The 16,469-nt window shown below is 60.3% G+C and overlaps 2 protein-coding genes and 1 long non-coding RNA gene across 12 annotated transcripts in view; 1 reads left to right on the forward strand and 2 right to left on the reverse strand.

Moving 5' to 3' along the window:
- The first annotated feature begins 235 nt into the window (after positions 1–235).
- On the forward strand, positions 236–5,421 carry AMH (anti-Mullerian hormone). Of its 2 annotated transcripts, none has more exons than XM_083810590.1 (5): positions 236–997; positions 1,586–1,764; positions 2,491–2,614; positions 2,722–2,905; positions 3,100–5,421. In XM_083810590.1, the coding sequence occupies exons 1-5, from the start codon at positions 388–390 to the stop codon at positions 4,013–4,015; spliced, it is 2,013 nt and encodes a 670-aa protein (XP_083666716.1). In that variant the 5' UTR covers positions 236–387; the 3' UTR covers positions 4,016–5,421. The 2 variants fall into 2 exon arrangements, with proteins under 2 accessions (XP_083666716.1, XP_083666715.1); XM_083810589.1 differs by having other exon boundaries at positions 237–997; positions 3,097–5,421.
- Positions 940–2,496, reverse strand: LOC310886258. Its single transcript, XR_014575255.1, has 3 exons — positions 2,375–2,496; positions 1,204–1,328; positions 940–1,050 (listed from the first exon to the last, which is right to left on the reverse strand). It is a non-coding gene; the product is annotated as an uncharacterized lncRNA (long non-coding RNA).
- The window catches only part of JSRP1 (junctional sarcoplasmic reticulum protein 1), a 29,371-nt gene continuing 17,942 nt past the window's right edge, over positions 5,041–16,469 (reverse strand). For 3 of the 9 annotated variants that reach the window (XM_083810595.1, XM_083810596.1, XM_083810598.1), the window contains 6 exons: positions 8,983–9,022; positions 7,558–7,720; positions 6,888–7,040; positions 6,717–6,782; positions 6,505–6,638; positions 5,041–6,372 (listed from right to left, as the gene is read on the reverse strand). In XM_083810595.1, coding sequence (XP_083666721.1) covers positions 5,881–6,372; positions 6,505–6,638; positions 6,717–6,782; positions 6,888–7,040; positions 7,558–7,654 — 942 coding nt within the window. In that variant the 5' untranslated portion in view covers positions 7,655–7,720; positions 8,983–9,022 and the 3' untranslated portion in view covers positions 5,041–5,880. Of the gene's footprint in view, positions 6,373–6,504; positions 6,639–6,716; positions 6,783–6,887; positions 7,041–7,557; positions 8,923–8,982; positions 9,023–10,326; positions 10,932–16,469 lie in introns of those variants that run through there. The other 6 variants (XM_083810597.1, XM_083810599.1, XM_083810594.1 and 3 more) reach the window with 5 other exon arrangements.

A 16,469-nucleotide genomic window follows, 5' to 3' on the forward strand; every position in this document is an offset into this window, starting at 1 on the left:
CTTGCCTCCTGGTGTTTCGCTGCCAACGGGAATAGTATGTGCCAGTCCCCATGCAGATTCAAGTCTAGACTTCCACCCTCCTTTAAAAAACATCTGAAGTCAAGGACGTGCATCCCTACAAGTAGGAGAAACAGCTTTAATTTTTTTTTTTAATTTCAATACTGGATGCAAACCCAAAAATAGAACAGAAAAGTTTCTTTGAAACATCCCTCCCTCCTTTCCAGCATGACAGTGTTTGAGTTTCTCAAGGGAGGTGTGTTGTGCATTGTCAACTCAAGGCCACCAGTTTTTAAAAGGGAGATGCCGTCCTCCCCTTCCGCGCAAATGTTTTGGGAGATGCGTTTGAGCAGCTCAAACAACTGCATTTGGCGTAGCTGAAGCGGGAACATGAAGCCTGCTCTTGGGGTCCTTTTGCCGTGCCTGGCCCTGTTGCTCCCCTCCGCAGCGCTGCCGAGAAAAGGGAGCCCAGGGGAAAGGGTCTCCCCTGCTGGCACGCTGGAGCTGAGCCTCTCGGAGGAGCTGGGACTTGAAGCAGAAGAGAGAAGAAGAGAAAATGCAAGCGTGCAGGCCAGAGCGGGACCCAGCTCATTGGCGAGATCGAAGAGGACCGCTGCTACTCGCCTCCTCTCCAAGACGGAGCCAGGAGCAGGGTGCCTGCAGGCGATGCCTGCGGATGGGGGCATCGGCTGGGCTGGCTCCAGCCTCCACCCCTGGCCTCTGGGGGGGCTGGAGGGCCCGGTGTGCAGGATGAAGATGGACCAGGACCAGGACGGGGTCCCGCCAAGTCACCTGGAAGTCGTGGGTGTTCTCACCCACTACGAAAGCGGCTTCATCAAGCTGCTGAGGCAGCACGCCGGCTGGGACCCGAGCGGTCTCGCAACCTTCGGGCTGTGCCCGGCGGGGGACGTGGGCGCTGCGCTCCGGCCCCTGCAGCGCATCCAGCAGCACCTGGCGGAGCCGGGGCAGGACCGGTTCCTCGTCTTGCACCTGGAGGAAGGTAGGTGCCAAACCCGGGCTGAGACAGTGCTCAGGCAAATGCTACTTCTGGGCCTAAGTCGGAGATGCCGATGGAGAATTAGATTTGCAGGGTTGAATACACCTTAAAATTAGTTAAGCAGTAAAATAGGATGTCTTTCTGTATTCTATTTAAGAAGCTGTATCTTTCATAGAGATGACAGCTTGTATGCGACGGTGAGTCCTCACCTGTGACTAATGCCCCAGTGCCACAGCATTGGCGGTTGCTGTAATGCTCGTGGTCATTTTGGCTATAGGAGTGTTTCTCTCTTTCTGTCTTGATCGTTGGGATTCAGACCCAGTACCAATTCTGTCTGCCGGGGAAAAGAGAAGAGACAGACAAGTAGACCTGAGTGGTCCTCGGAGGGTCCACAGCAAGGGGGCCTTGCTGCTCTCAGTCATCTAAAGCACAAGCGATTCGCAGCATCCTTCCACCCACTCTGCTCCTGCTCCTGGTGCTCCGAGTGCCCTGCAGGAGCAGTGCCCGGCCCCGAAGCCCCTTCCTCGCCCCGCTCCCGAGTGCACTGCGTGCCTGCCGGGCGTTTCACCCCCTTTTTGTTTTCCTTTGCAGTGAAGTGGGATGCCCAGGCGAGGCTGTGGTTTAAGCTGGCTTTCCAGGCGGAGGTGGGGCGGTCGCTGGGTGAGCTGCGGTTTGCCCTGCTGCTCTTCTACCCGGGCAGCAGAGCGGGGAGAGGCGCCGGGATCCACGAGGAGCTGCTGGCTGCGGGCACAGGGCTGGTGCAGGAGCAGGTGGGTGGCCGTGCCGAGCCCCACGGGGGCTGGTGCCAGCAGGGAAGGTGGGAGAGGGGGTGTCTTGGCTCTGCTGGCCCAGCGCCTTCCCCATCCCTTCCCCGCACTTTCCCCATCCCCTCCCAGCGCTTTCCCCATTCCTTCCCAGCACATTTTCCATCCCATCTCACCTCACCATCTGCCACCCCCTTCCCTTCCCTTCCCTTCCCTTCCCTTCCCTTCCCTTCCCTTCCCTTCCCTTCCCTTCCCTTCCCTTCCCTTCCCTTCCCTTCCCTTCCCTTCCCTTCCCTTCCCTTCCCTTCCCTTCCCTTCCCTTCCCTTCCCTTCCCTTCCCTTCCCTTCCCTTCCCTTCCCTTCCCTTCCCCACCCTCCTGCTGGGGCTGGCGGGGCCGAGCCGTGCCTGAAGATGGTGCTGTTACCCTGTCCCCAAGCTGCTGGCAGGGACAAAGGGACAGCACCTTGGGGTGCACAGCGGCCCCCCATGCACGGCTCCCTCCCCTCCCAGCACTCTCCAGCCTGGCTGGTTTTAGGGCCAGCAAATCCTCTGGTGTCAGGCGGGCCCACCCCGCGCTGCTCCCCTGGATGCTCTCTGGGCTGCCTTAGTCCATACCTTGGCCCCGGGTGTCCAGAAAGCAGGGATCATAACGGGGGCTCGTGTTAGTGCCGCTCCCCCGGGATGCCTCCCCCAGGTTCTCAGGGGCTCCTGTGCCTTCTGCCTCCCTGCAGAACCTCTGCCTCGCCAGGGACACCCAGTACCTGGTCCTTGGAGCCTCGGTAGCATCCGTGACCCGCACCAGCGAGGAGCTCAGCTTCCAGGCGTCCCTGGCCATCAGGCATCACGGCGATGGAGGTGGGGACTGTGGCAGCAGGGGACAGCGGTGCTGATGGCCCCTGTGCCTTGGCCGGGCACTGGGGACCTGGCTGCAGCACTGTCCCCATCACGCCTCCCCCCTACAGGTGCCCTCCTGCCCCCCACGGAGACCCAGCAGCTCCTCTTCGGCTCGGATGACAAATGCTTCACCAGGATGACCCCCGTGCTGCTCCTGCTGGCGAAGTCACGGCGGGGGCACGATGCTTCGGCCCCTTCCTCCTACCTCTCTGCCGACGGGGTGGTGGACGTGGCTCCCTACCCACAGCTCAGGTCTGTGCCTTTCATCATTGCCACGGAAAAACATGGGGGGGGGGGGAAGGGGAAAAGCCCCTCTGTCCCACCCGTGGGGATCATGGCTGGGAAAATGCGGGGCACACCTGGGTGGGGTGGAGGTGCTGTGGCCCAGCCCATCACCCCCAAGGGTGCAAGGGGCCCCCGTGACCCTCCCTGTGCTCTCTTAGCAGCCCACCCCAGCCTGAGACCGTGGAACTGCTGCCCTCCACCGCCCCCAGCCAGGCCAACGCCTCGTCCCTGGCCCCCGGGGACAGCGGGCAGTTCCTGGGCATGCTGACCCGCTTCATCCGCCGGGTGCTGAGTCCCTCCAGCGAGCCACCCACCCAGCCCAGCTCCCACCACTGGCTGGACTTCCAGATGATGGAGATGCTCCCTCACCAGCTGCTCAACCTGTCCGAGACGGCGGCGCTGGAGCGGCTGGTGCAGTCGGAGGAGCCCTCGGTGCTGCTTTTCCCCCAGGAGGGCAGCGCCGGGCTGGAGCAGCATTTCGGGGACTGGCAGCCGGAGGGGACCGTGCTGCAGCTGCTGATGGGCAAGCTGCAGGCGGTGATCCAGGAGCTGAGGGACATCCCGGCGTTCCAAGCCAACACGGGGCTTTTCCAGCACCTCCTGAGCTTCTGCTACTACCCGCCAGGGCCAGGCACGGGCAGCGCGGGCGAGCGGCTGCCCGGCTCCGGGAAGCTGCACGCGCTGCTGCTGCTGAAGGCGCTGCAGACGGTGCGGGCGCACTGGCAGGAGCGGAGGAAAGTCCTGCGGCAAAACCGCAGCGCCCGGCACCAGGCCCACTGCCGGCTGCAGGAGCTGACCATCGACCTGCACGACCGCAAGTTCATTGTCATGCCCACCGTGTACGCGGCCAACAACTGCGAGGGTCCCTGCAAGCTGCCCCTCTCCACCCGCGTCCCCAGCTACTACTCGCACACGGTGCTGCTGCTGGGCATGCAGGAGCGGGGCTCACCCCTGCAGCGTGCTCCCTGCTGCGTGCCCGTCCGCTATTCGGACCAGCTCATCATCAGCGTGTCCAGCCAGGGGCTGGAGGTGCGCAAGTTCCCCAACATGGTGGCAGAGGAGTGCGGCTGTCGGTAGAGGCTCCTGCCCATGGCCCTGGAGCACCCTCGCGGCTTTGCTTCTCGTCGAGACGTGAGCACTCCTCCGCACGTCTTTTCCCCTTGGTTTGCCTTGCTAGTGTTGTTCTGGTTCTGGGTTTGCAGCCGTGCTGCTCCTTGGAGGGCTGCTGGCCTCCTGGTGCTTCCCTGCTCCATCTGTGGAGGCTGGGGTTGTCCGAGGTGCCCGGAGGCTCGGACTGCGGTCTGGTTCTGACCCTCAGCAGGGTTTGGGCTGGGTACGGGACATGCAGGGCATCACAGGCAGGACAAGCCTGGTCCAGTTGGGGCCGCGTCTATTTATCCACTGCTGCCGTGGCTGCTGCCCCTCAGCCTCCCTGCAGCCTCCCTGCAGCCTCCCCTGGCTGTTCTGAGCCAGCCCATGCCCACCACTGACCCGCATCCCTCCCTGTGCTCTCAGGGGCAAAACAAGCAGCAATACCCACCAGCTTCAGCTCTGCCTTTCCCCGGGGACCCATCTCCAGATGTGGCAACAGCCACAGCGTGGGGGTCCCTGCCGGGTGACCCCAGCATCATGCCCCTGCTGTCACAGCTGCCTGGGGCATGGCAGAGGGAGGGGAAAGCTCTGGGGTGGGGACGATCCCATTACACGTCCTGCCCTTAGTGGGTGCAAACCACAGCTGCCCCTTGGCAGTGCGTCCCCTCCCCTGCGGCTGCCCAGGCACCTGCCACGTGCCCTTGCTGGTGGTGGCGCATGGAGTCCGGCCCCCCCTGGGTCATCTTGCAGCTGAGCCCGGTGCCCTGTGGGATGCACTGGGGGGCTGCTGTGGGGCCCGAGCCCCGCAAAAAGCAGTGCTGGGGCTCACTCCCACCGTAGGGGATGGCTCTGGTCTGCAGTGTCCCCGCACCAACCAGGGGCTGGTGGGTGCCTCCTGGCACCAGTGGGGACCTGGGTGAGCCCCTGACAGCTGGGACAGGGGGCCCAGCCCCAGGGCTGTTTTTTCTCCCTCTCCTTTTGAAAAAACACAAGCATATCCAGGACTGTGATTTTTTTCTTTTTTAACATTCAATTTAATACCTTATTAAAAATGAAAATAGTTTATTTTAACCTCTATTGGTTTAGCAAATACTCAAACCCACTGTGGTTTGGGGGCTGTGAACGTCTCCTGTAGTTGCTACAGCGCTGCATAATATTGCACTTGTACTTTGTTCCTAAAAGCGACTCTGGGAAGGCAGGTTCAAGGGGAGCCCCGGCGATGGCGCTGCCAGTGGGGTTTCGCTCCGGGCAAGCTTCGCGCCTCCGTGCAGCGGGGCCGGGTGTCCGTTCCCTGTTGTCCCTCCAAGGCTGGCAGCAGCCTGGCTTCTTTAACCCAGAACGCACTTCTCTCTTTGATTTGCTTTCAATAAAACCAGTAACTGAATTCAAGAGCTAAGTGGTCTGGAGACACCCTCTGTTCGCTGGGATCGCTGTGCCGGCTGCCCTGTGCCCACGCCGCAGGTGCCGCAGTTGCAGCGCGGAGCACGGGCGAGCTGCAGGAGCGCTGTCTGCTGGGGATGGAGCGAGGGCATGAAGCCCAGGTGGAGGGGAGCTCGTTTCCCTTCTCCTTTTCGGGTTGCCTTTGTGCAGCTCATCCAAGGGGGTCCAAAGTTCTCACAAAGGCTTGTGCTTGGCCGGATGGCATGGGCGGGTGGCACAGCAGGACCCCGATGTCCCCAAACCATGCTCTGACCGCACCAGCCCCCCGGCTCCTCTCCAGCCACAGCAGGGCTGTGACCGCAGGGGCTCGGCAGACAGACAGAGTCCGTGCATCCGCAGCCCTTGCCAGGGGGTGGTGGCAGGATCGGGTCCCCCTGGGGCAGCGCCACCGAGCCCCTCTTGTCCCAGCCTCAGTCGCGCCGCCTGCCCTCCCGGGGCCTGGCCGTGCCATCCTTCCCCACCTGCTCCCAGGGCTTCTTGCCCCTCTGCTCGCCCCGTGGCTGCCGCCAGTCTCGTCGGGAGCCCTCCTGGCGCTCGGCCCTGCTGGGGCGGCTCTTGCCTCCGTCCCTCCGGGGCTCGTCCCGCTCCCGCCGGCTCTCCTTCCCCTCCCGGCCCCGCTTCTTGTGCGGCTGCTGCTCCGGCTCCTTGGGTGCCCTGGGGGCTCTGATGGGCTTGTCCTCAGCGGTCCTGTCCTTGGGGCGCGGATCCTGCCGGCCGCTCCTCTCTGCTGGGGCTGCGCGGCTGTCCTTGGCCTTCTCCTCCTTCTCCGGGACTCGGGGCTTTTCCCGTCCCTTCCTCACCTCCACCTTGGCTGGCGGCTCCTCAGGTTCCTCTGCGGGCTCTTCCTCCTCATCCTTCGGCTCTGAGCGGCCAAACCACTTCTTGAAGATCCAGGGCTCGGCCTGGGGGACGGAGGTGTCACACAGCCCAGCCCTCGTGCCTGGGACCCCTCCTCAGCCCTCCCACAAGTGCTCCTCCACACCAGAGGAGAATCCCACCCCAGGGATGCTGTTGCCCCCGCCTCAGCCCCATACCAGGTTGCTGTCAGCATCGTTGTCGTCATCATCACCGTCGTCATCGCTGTCGTCGTCCTCCAGCATGCTGCTTTCAGGCTGGATGGGCTGGGGAGCCTCCACTTCTGGGGCCTCCTCCTTGGTGACGGTGAGCTCTGGGGATGGAGAGGGATGAGCCGGCGTGCGAGGCCCCCGGCACCCGCCCCGCCGTGCCCGCCCAGCTCTGAACCCACCGGGGACGGGAGGTGCTGGAGGCTCCTGCCTGCTGCTGCTGACACCGTCCCTGGAGCACGGCGGCGCTGGAGGAGAGGAGGGAAGAGGGCAGGAGGATGGAGGTGATGAAGCTGGGGTTTGGCCACCCTGGCGCTGGGGGACCCTGCACCTGGGCCCGGTCCCCAGCTCACCTTGGAGCACCTGGAAGCTGACGCTGAGCAGGGCGATGATGGAGGCCACCAGGATGCACTTGTTGAGGGTGAGCCCTTCCCAGATGAGCGGCTCCTCCGCGGGGTCCAGGCTGTGGGGCTCCACCTTCGTCTTCACAGGGAGGCTCTTGGGGACTGGGGAGCCCAAAGGGAACCGGGGTTACTTGGGGTGTAGGGAGGCACCAAAGGGCTCCATGCTGGGGCAAAAGGGCCCATAGCCCCTCCCCAACCCCCCCAGCCCTGCCCTGCCCCAGACAACACTGGCGGAGGTCACACTGTAGAAGGGAAGTGGGGGAAGAGGGTCTTGGGGTGTCAGCCAGAGATGTTTGGACTGCAACAGCTTTGCAGCACCCCAGGGCTCCAGCAGGGATGAGCCCTCTGTGTGCTCCTGGTTCTGCTGCTCTTCCCCTGGCCACAGATCCCAGAAGGACAGGGAGCAGGGGTGGAATGTGGCAGGTGGAGGGGAAGCCCCATGCCATGCCGTGCCATGCCATGCTGTGCCACCCCACCCCACCGCATCCCATCCCAAACAATTCCCAGGGGTTTTGGCGAGCAGATCTGGTCCCATCACCGCCCTGTGGCCAGACAGTGCAGGGGATGCAGGACAGGGTGGCCGTTTTGGGGCAGATGAGGCTTTTCCATGCACACCTACCTGCAGGCACCGCGGCGCTGCCTTTCGCTCCCACCTTCTCCGCACGCTTCTTCTCCGCTGCTCTCTTGTCCGCGCTGAGCGGCGCCGGCTCGGGCATGCTCGGCTCGGGCGCGTCCGGATCCTGCTCAGGGACACCCGGCCGGGTCCCCACCTCCTCTAGGCCCTGCGCAGAGGGGAGAGACTGTGGGTGTGCGAGCATCACGGCGCAGCATGGCCGGGTGGGACGGGGGCTCGGCTGCACGCCCCCTCCCAGATAAGGGGCACTGGATGCAGGGGGGATGCCAGGGTGGGCAGACGGAGCCTGGTCCCCTGCGGCTTCGCAGCTGGCAGGCAGAGCCCTGCTGTTTAACAGGGCTGGGCAGCTGCTGCTGCAGGCACTGACCAGGCTCGTCACCGGCTCCTCCAGGAACTACTCCCCGGTGCCTGTGTTTGTATCAGAAAGCACGCTGGATTTTTTTTTTTTTTTTTATCTGCTAAGATTGATGCAGCCACTAGCTGGCTCCGTGCTGCAGGCGGGCGCTGGGGTGCGGCTCCTGTGTTGGGTTGCCTTTGAGCAAGCCCAGCCCTGGGTCTCCCCGCTCGTGGGAGCAGCCAGGACAGGGCCCCGCTGCAGGCACATTGCAGGGGGCTCTGGGCTCGGTCCTGGGGCAGGGTTTGGTGGCCCGGCTGCCTCCTGGCCTGCGTCAGCGGCGCTGGATTCATGCCACGAGCGAGAGCTACCCGCTGGCACAGCTCAGTGACAGCAACAGCTGAACGAGCCGGGCTGTGGCCCCCCGGGACAGATGTGGGGTGAACCCCACAGAGCCCCCCCCCAGACCCTGTTCGTGGCTGAATGCTGCGGTGGGACGGAGCCCTCTGTCCCCGACCTGGAAACCTCACCCAGGGCTGCACCTGAGCATGGCTGAAACCAAAGGCACCGGGGCAGGATGCGGCCCCCTGCCCACCACCGCCACCAGTCCCCTGCTCCGCCAACACAAAACCGGATCCCCTGCAGGGAGACACGCTCCTGTGTCAGGCAGGTTGGTTTGTACCATGCCGCGGGTCATAGACCCCAGCCCTAACTGGGCACAGGGTCCAGGCTCCTCATCCCCGAGTCGGGGGCTGTTTTCACACCTCCAATGGTGCAGGGGAGAACAAAGTCATGCCTGTGCTGTCCTCCTTTCCCCTCCACTCCCCAGGACCCACCCCCCAGGACCCCTCATGAGCCCCTGTCCCAGCTCTTTCCTGGAAGGGAAGGGTCCAAACACTTGCCCAAAACCATTGGGTTGCAAGGTAGAAGCCACGCGTGCTTGGGGCCCAACCCAGCCCTGCAGCGAGGTTAAGCACTGAAATCCCCACAGCCTCTATCACCAGCTCATGCAAGAAGGACGTGAGACACCGCATCCCCTGCCCCGATGACAGACCCATCGGCGCCAGCACACTCACATGGGAATCTCCTGCTCTCCCCGCCGCTGCTCACCAGCACCTGGCAGAGACAAGCAGAGCGCAGCCTGTTAGGGGTGGGGGGGGGACGACGTGTGGGGTGCTGCGGAGCGGAGCAAGCCCAGGTTTGGCACCCCAGAACCGTGCGGTGTTTCCCATGGTCACGGCACGGCCACTGCCTGTCCTGCAGTTTCAGAAGACGAGCAGAAGCCACCGGCACCACGGCAGCAGCTCGAGAGGCTGCAGTGTAAGAGCGGGGTGAAAACGGTGCCCAGGGGATGGGGTCTGGGGCTGCTGAGGCCCCAGGTGTCACCTTTCCGCATGTCCCGGGCAAGCTGAAGCTGAGGGGGGACGGTGACCTCCCTGCCACAGCACACATGGGGACAAACAGCCCAGGGTGCACAAGAACACCCTGAAAACACCCTCCCAAGGCCATGGGCTCAGCTCTCCCAGCATCTGTGAGCTCAGCACCTGCTCGACTGGGATCTGCACATCCCATCTGCACAAGCCCTCACCAGGAGGAGGAATTTCTGCCCCATCTGAGCCAGATTTAGTTTATTTTTCCCCAGTGGAACAATGAATGCTGAGAAAAAAATACCATTTCCCAGGCTGCAATCCAAAACACAACATTGGAAGCAAAAAAAAACAACTACAAGGAAACCTTTTGGCTGGGGAACAATGGCCTGAAAGAGCTTCGCATTCAACACGAAACAAACCAAGTCTTTGGTTTTCATTTTAGCTACCCCAGCAATGACAACCTGGTCCTATCTCCCCTGGGATGTGGAGCAGCTACCACAAGGACTCGGATTTTGGGGGTCCCTCCCCACCCTCCTGGCTGTCCTGGCTTCTCCATGGCGAGGTGACAGCTGGGTCCTCGGGGTGGCGGGACGGGCTGCTCACCCACGGGAGCAGCTTTCGTGGGTGTTTCCCTGTCGGGCCAGCTCCACGGCCGATGCACCAAGCACACACGGCTGCCAAGCACGGCCGCATGGCAGGGACGGGCACCGAGGCAAGGGCCGGCCACCCACGGCAGGGACGGCCACAAAAGCACGCAGCCTTGGCTGCTAATGAAAACCAGCTCCACTTTGCTGTCTCTGGGACTTTTCCTGAACCAGCCCAGGTTGCAGGAGCCTGAGGCTGCCTCCGCTGCTGACTCACATCAAAGAAACTGCCAGAAATAGCCCCTTGCCTGCCCTCCCTTCCCTGTGCACGCTCGCATGGCCGCATCGGGACAGGCCCCATGGCCCCTGGCATGCCAATTGCTGCTGCAGCACCACGTTCCCCGGTCTGTGCCACGAACTGCCCCCCAGTTCGATTAAAAGGGTGAAAATCGACACAAAGCCGTACCTTAGGCTCAAGCGCGGCCGCCTCCCCTCCAGCCTGCAGGCTGGCGCGGACTGGCCAGGGTAATATACAGCAACAGCTGCCGGCCACGCCGAGCAAAATAGCACCCAATCACCGGGAGCTGCAGCACCCGAGCTCCCACCCCACAAAAGGCAGCGCGGCACCAGGCTGCCCCCGAAATTGGGGCTGCTGCGGGGGTGCAGCCCCACGGGGTGGCCAGGATGTGGCTCCGCTCCCTGCGAGCATCCTGGCAGTGGGGCGGTGAGGGGACGAAGTATTTCTGGTTTTGGGGAGTTGGAGAGGAAAGGCAGCCTCTGGGGTTGTGTTTCTGCAGGCAGGTGCAGCCTCGGGGAGGAGCCTGTCCTGTCCCCGGCCAGGTGGCACAGCCTGGCGCGTCCCGGCCATGTCCTGCTTCGGGGACATCTCTTACGGAGAGGCGCTAGGTCTGACAACCTGAAGCAGTGACACATCGCTTTTGCAGCTCTGACATTTGCCTTTAGCGCAGGTTTGATATTTCATCCATTGCAGGATCCAAGGGAGGGATAAAGCAGGCACTGGCGTCCTAGAGGGGACTTTGCTTTCCTACAGGGCCGCGGGCAGTGGGAGCTAAAGGCAGCTGATCACCAAAAATGGCCACTCACTGCCCCTGGGCTCTGCAGCCAGTTTCAAGCAGTGCTGTCTGTTTCCTATTATCAGCATTAAAAACAAGTTACAGAGCATTTTTTCCCCCTAACATCACTTCAGCTTGACGCAGCCCTATTTTCCTGACACCTCGATGATGGATGGCACCGGCTGGCCTGTGTCCAAGCTTGGAGGGCTCCCAGGGTTTTACAAACAGATCCCAGGGCATTGGGATGCGGAGGGAACCTGCACAGCACCAGGGCCTCACAGCCCAGCACAAAGGCTCACCTTCCTCATCCTCCAGCAGGGAACCTCCTAAGCCCTGAGCAGGACCCCAGGCATCCTCCTGCTCAACCGCACCCCGCGGGCTGCCCGAGCCCCTTGCGCCCTTGGCCAGCAGGACACCAGACCGCAGTCCCGCTTTAGGACCACGCAGCAAAGGAGCTCGAGAGCAGCCGTCTGCTTTCCAGGGCAGGGATTTCCCCTCTTTGGCAGAGGCAGGACTGAGCATGCAGTGAACCCTGCTGCGGTATAAATAACATGCTGCAGAAGCTGAGCCCAGATGGAGGAAGAGCTGGAGCTGTAAACAAAGCCCTCCTCGCTGCGCCAGGGCTGCAGGCTCGCGTGCCAAGGGTATTTTTCTCAGTTTTATTCCCACTCCAATAAGGTCAGGGCAGTTAGCTGGCAAGGCACGCTTGCTTTATAGGGACATAATGAAAGCAGAACATCATCAACAGGCCAAATAAAAATCCCTTGTGCTCCCAGTTAACCCCGTTTCATGTCGTGCTTTCAGGTCCGGCAGCTTGCTCGCATCTCCTGCCGGAGAGCTCATGCCCCCTGGGAAGGCAAGGGGCTGAGTGTGCAGGGATTACACACAGAGCCCAAGCAAAGCTTCTTCCCACTTGTTCTCATGTGGGCCCATGGGATGCGAACTCCCCCGTGCTTCTGCGGACCTCTCAGCATTTCCTGAGTTGGTAAGGGACCAGGAGCGATTTTGCCCCTGCGTGTTTGGCTCTGAGCAGTTCTCTGCTGAGCTGCAAAGCCTCCATCTCCACTGCAGGAGCTAACCCATGCAGATGGAGGAAGGAGACTCCCAGAGGCAAAATCTTTCCTAATCCCTTGGCCTCTCCCAAATCTTGGCCTCTCTCTTGTCCTGAGACTGAAGAAAGTGTCTCTCCCATGTGGCTTCAGGGCTGGCACCCAAGCGTCAGGGTTCGTGGTCCATCAGGACCCAACTGTGCTGCAGCATCCCTGTACTTCTATGGCAACACTCCCTTATCCTCCCACTGGGACATAATCTTCTTTCTCCCCATCTTTAATAACTTGCAGTTAAAAGGCAGTTGTAAAGACGTGGAGTTAGTCACTGCTTATTTTCAGTGCAGGTTCGTTCTGCTGGTGGATTTTCCTGCCCTCCACGCAGCTCAGCTGCTCTCCCAAGCCCTGGCTGCTGCAGCATCCCCAGCCTGGCCCTGTCTCCTGCACCCACACAGGGGAGGAGATGCTCCAGCCGGGCACAAGCTGGGTTCCCCGCTGCCCCACACTGTAGCCTGGGCACGCTGCAGGTCCTTCCCCCACTGGCTGCATGCTGGATTTCATCCCTGGCTGCACCAGACCCATCCGACTGGATTCCCACAGCCTGGCAATCTGTAATGTTCCTCCAGCCCTCGGAGCACACAGCCTCCAGCCCCTCACACAGGCAGGGTTGGGCTCTTGACCTGGGTTTAAGGACAGGAATTTCAACCGTGTCTGCTAAGCCGGTGCTCAGCCTGGTCCGTGAGTCCAGCCAGCTCTACGCCAGCATCGCCCCAGCACCATCCCCGTGTGCAGCCGCGGTGTGGGGTGATGCCAGGGGGTGTTGCGTAGCCACCGGCACCAAACAAACCGCAGGAGACGCACATGGTGCTCAGGCCAGGTGTTGCATGGGCTCGCCACAGGTGCTTGGCATCTTGGAGCTCTCCACCTTTCCGTTAGATGTGGCTGGGCTCAGAAGTGGTCGGAGCGGTGCTGGCAGATGGAGGGAAGGATCACAGAAGCACAGTTTCTTGGGGAAATCAGGTGAAAGAGCATCCTGATCCCTCACACCATCAAAAACCTACAGGCACAGGTGTCCCCATGGCAACCTGGCTACATCCCAGTGCTGACAACAACATGCTGTTGACCTAAAATTCCTCTTTCGGTTGGATGCAGCACGCATCAGCTCTTGCCATCCTGAAGGCTTGTGCAACGTCTGTGAGCTGAAACCCAGCCACTGCCGCCCAGCCCTGAGGTAGCAGCGCAGCAGCATCAGCCATGGAAATTATTCCTCCGGGTGATTGCGGGAACCACAGACCTTTCCGAGCACTGTCGTTATTAAGGAGCACTCTGGAAGTTACAGGAAGCGAAGAGACATTTTCTCTCTGCCAGCTGTGCTTCTCCTGTCAAATCACCGCTCTCTCATCATAGAAGATTTGAGATCCATTGCGCTGAGCAACCTCCTTGTGCTGGTGCAGTTAATTGAAAGCCTAGAGCATTTGGGAAGCTGGATGTTCCTGTGGCTTTGTGCCATCAGGCATTACCGTGGGGTTGGGTAACGCTTCCTGACATGGAGGGATCCAGCGAGAAATGGAGCATCCTTTACCCATGGCTGGTACCTGAATGGGCTCCTCCATCCTGGTGATGCCCTCCCTGGTTGCTTGTGGGTCACAGGCTGTGTCTGCTTGGCTGACAGCTGACAGAACGTCCTGAAAGGACCTGGAGCTGCCCCCTAGTTGTGGTGTTGCAGTGATTTGGCCAGCCAAGGCCCTGTCTGTTCTCTTGGGGCGAGGCTTTGCTGATGTCGGGGAACGGGACGGGGAGAGGACAGAGTGCTGCGGGATGAGCGCTGCCCCGGGCCAGCCCCTGCTTTGCAAAGTCACAGCTTGCAGCATCTCTGAGGCCTCCTCTTACCCACATCTTCTGGCTGTGGGCGAGCCTGGTGGGGCAGCGAGCCAGAAACTGAGGGGGCTTCGTGTGGAGGTGGCCAGGACACATCATGCGGGGTCTTGCAGCACGATGCTGCAGGCTGAGCACCGGCTGAACCACCTGTGGGCATGCGGGTCCAGCCGAGGACAGCAAAGGTGACCACGTCAGCCAGAGAAACCCTCTCCATGGCATGTCTGTCCTTCCAGCACCGAGTTACAGCCAGCCCCTCACCCAGGGACAAAGTGGTGCTGTGCGGTGGCCGGCAGCAGCAGCCTGGGTGCTTTCCGGTCCCAGTCCTGGTGGTGACGGCTGGATCGTGCTGGGGACAGACCCTGCTGGCAGCGAGATGTCACGGGTTGCCTTCCCCTGCTTTGTCCACCGGGATAGGAGGGAAGAGCCCGGCCGCTGGCTGGCCCGGCAGAACGGGGATGGTCGCTGGGGCCAGCGCTCACCCTGCTGCTGGTGGTGCGCTCTCAAACGAACCGAGTTCGCTCGGTCTCTGCTCTGAGCCGAAGGACAGGCAGTGCCCACAGCGACTGAGGGGCACGGGGGCCCTGATGCACCGCAGCAGCTCACAGCGAGCCTGTGATCACGCCCAAAGCCCTGGAAAGCATCGATTCCTCAGCATACTGTGTGATCTATACACACCCAGAGCAGCTCTGCATTAAAGCCAGTCTGATCACACTCTAATCCACGTGTGACCTAAATACCCTGATTTACGAATCCCAGAGGTTTTCACTCTCTTTGCCTGGCAGAACAAGCAGCATTCAGGTCAGCTGGAACAGAAGATGCTGGATCCCATTAAATGCTACTTTTAGTCTCAGCTGCTTTCAGTAATTGTTCCATTATACATTTTCTCACAGCCCAGTGCTGCTTAGGGCTAATCATTATTCTCTTTTCAGGCTTAAAGCCATTAGTACCTCTGAGGAGAACATAAGCAAGTGGCTGTGTTCGAACATGGTATCGCAAACAAACCGTCCTTAGAACCGTACTGCTGGGGGATAGGGAAAGGTCCCACGGGAGGCCTCGTCCCACCAGCGGTCCTGCCTTCCAGCAGGAGGGTCGTACAGGGACAACTACAACCCAAAGGGCAGCAGAGTGTGCTGCAGTGACAGCAGAAATCGCAGGAACTTCCTAACCACCAGCAGACCTCGGCTGAATGTTTCCCAGCACCTCCTGCCCTACAGCTCCCCATGTCTCTACTATCAGGCAACAAATTCCCAAGTTAAAATTCAGAAGACTGCAGGAATCACATGTAAAACATACACACAAGGCTTGCCTGTGCTCTCCTGTCTCACCATATATTTCTTTGTTTCTCAGTGATAGTACACGAAGGCTCAAAGCTTCAATATCTGCTTTCTTAAAAAAGAAATTCCCCCTTGACATCACCAGGGCTGTCCACTTGGGTGTTTTCTGGCTCTGTAAGGAGCTTTCTGGGACCCTCATGGGTGCATTTGTTACCTCGCTGAGGTTGGGAAACTTTGATGATGGCTTTCCTTCTCCAAAGTTCAGCTGGATTCTGAATTACTCTGTTAATTACGAGCAAAGCAGAGAAGGCTGGGACATCAGGACAAGGTTTCTGAGAGCAGTTCCCTTCTGCTCTCGGCTTTCACTCCCCTCACTTGTACAAAGCAATGCCAGTGAAATATGTTCTGTAACAGAAACAAGCAAGAACCAAACCAGCTGGGCCTTAAAATAGCATTAAACTCCCTTTCCCAAAGCTGCATTCTTAATTATTCAGCTTTCTCTCCTTTTTGCCCAGCATCATCAGAATCATTTGTCCGGTGCAGGCAATGCCACTGCAGCAAGGCAAACAAAAACCTGTGTGCATCATGCCTTGCTTGGAGCACTGTACGGATCACACCCTCCTAGGCTGAATTAAAAAACATCAGATCTCAGAACTGAATGTTTTCTAATCTTTTTCCATAATACCCCTGCTGGTCCTTTGTTTCTAAACCATGTCCTGTTTAAACAGCTCAGAGTGAGATTTGTATTTAAAATGAGATCTGAGCCCACCAGCTGAGCAAGGAATGGCAGTTTCCCCACAGCACCAGCTCCGAAGCCTCCCCGCAGCATCGCTCTGCTTCGGCACCCACGCGGGGATGCCCTGCTCACAGCTCACCGCTGGCACCCACTGCCTGCAGCAGCTTTGGGGTCGAGACCTTGGTTTGCAGGCCAGGAGGAGTCCTGCTGGTGTAAGTCCAAGGCAGCTTCTCCGAGTCAGTGGGGCCGTGCTAAGTTTACAAGGAAATCATGGAGCTGTAATTCAGGATCAAAAAGGCACATCCTTCTGGCTGATGCTCATTCACAACTCCTTGCCATCACCAGAGGAAGGCAAAAGTCCTGGCAAAGCCAGGCTGCAATTGCAAACTTGCCATGGTTAATGCAAGCTTGAGAAGAATTATTTTTGTGAATTGATGGAGCAGAAGATGCAAGAATGAGACTTCAGTGAAGGCAGGCTCTGGCCCGTATGGCTGCCTGTCTCTGAAGGGACCTGGACAAGCACCTCCAGCCGAGTGCTGCGGAGCGAGGTGATCGGTCGGTTCAAAGCACTGCACTGGCTTCTGTGCTGATTCTCACCCACA

This window comes from Anser anser (assembly GCF_964211835.1).
Source record: "Anser anser genome assembly, chromosome: 25".
Lineage (NCBI taxonomy): Eukaryota > Metazoa > Chordata > Aves > Anseriformes > Anatidae > Anser > Anser anser.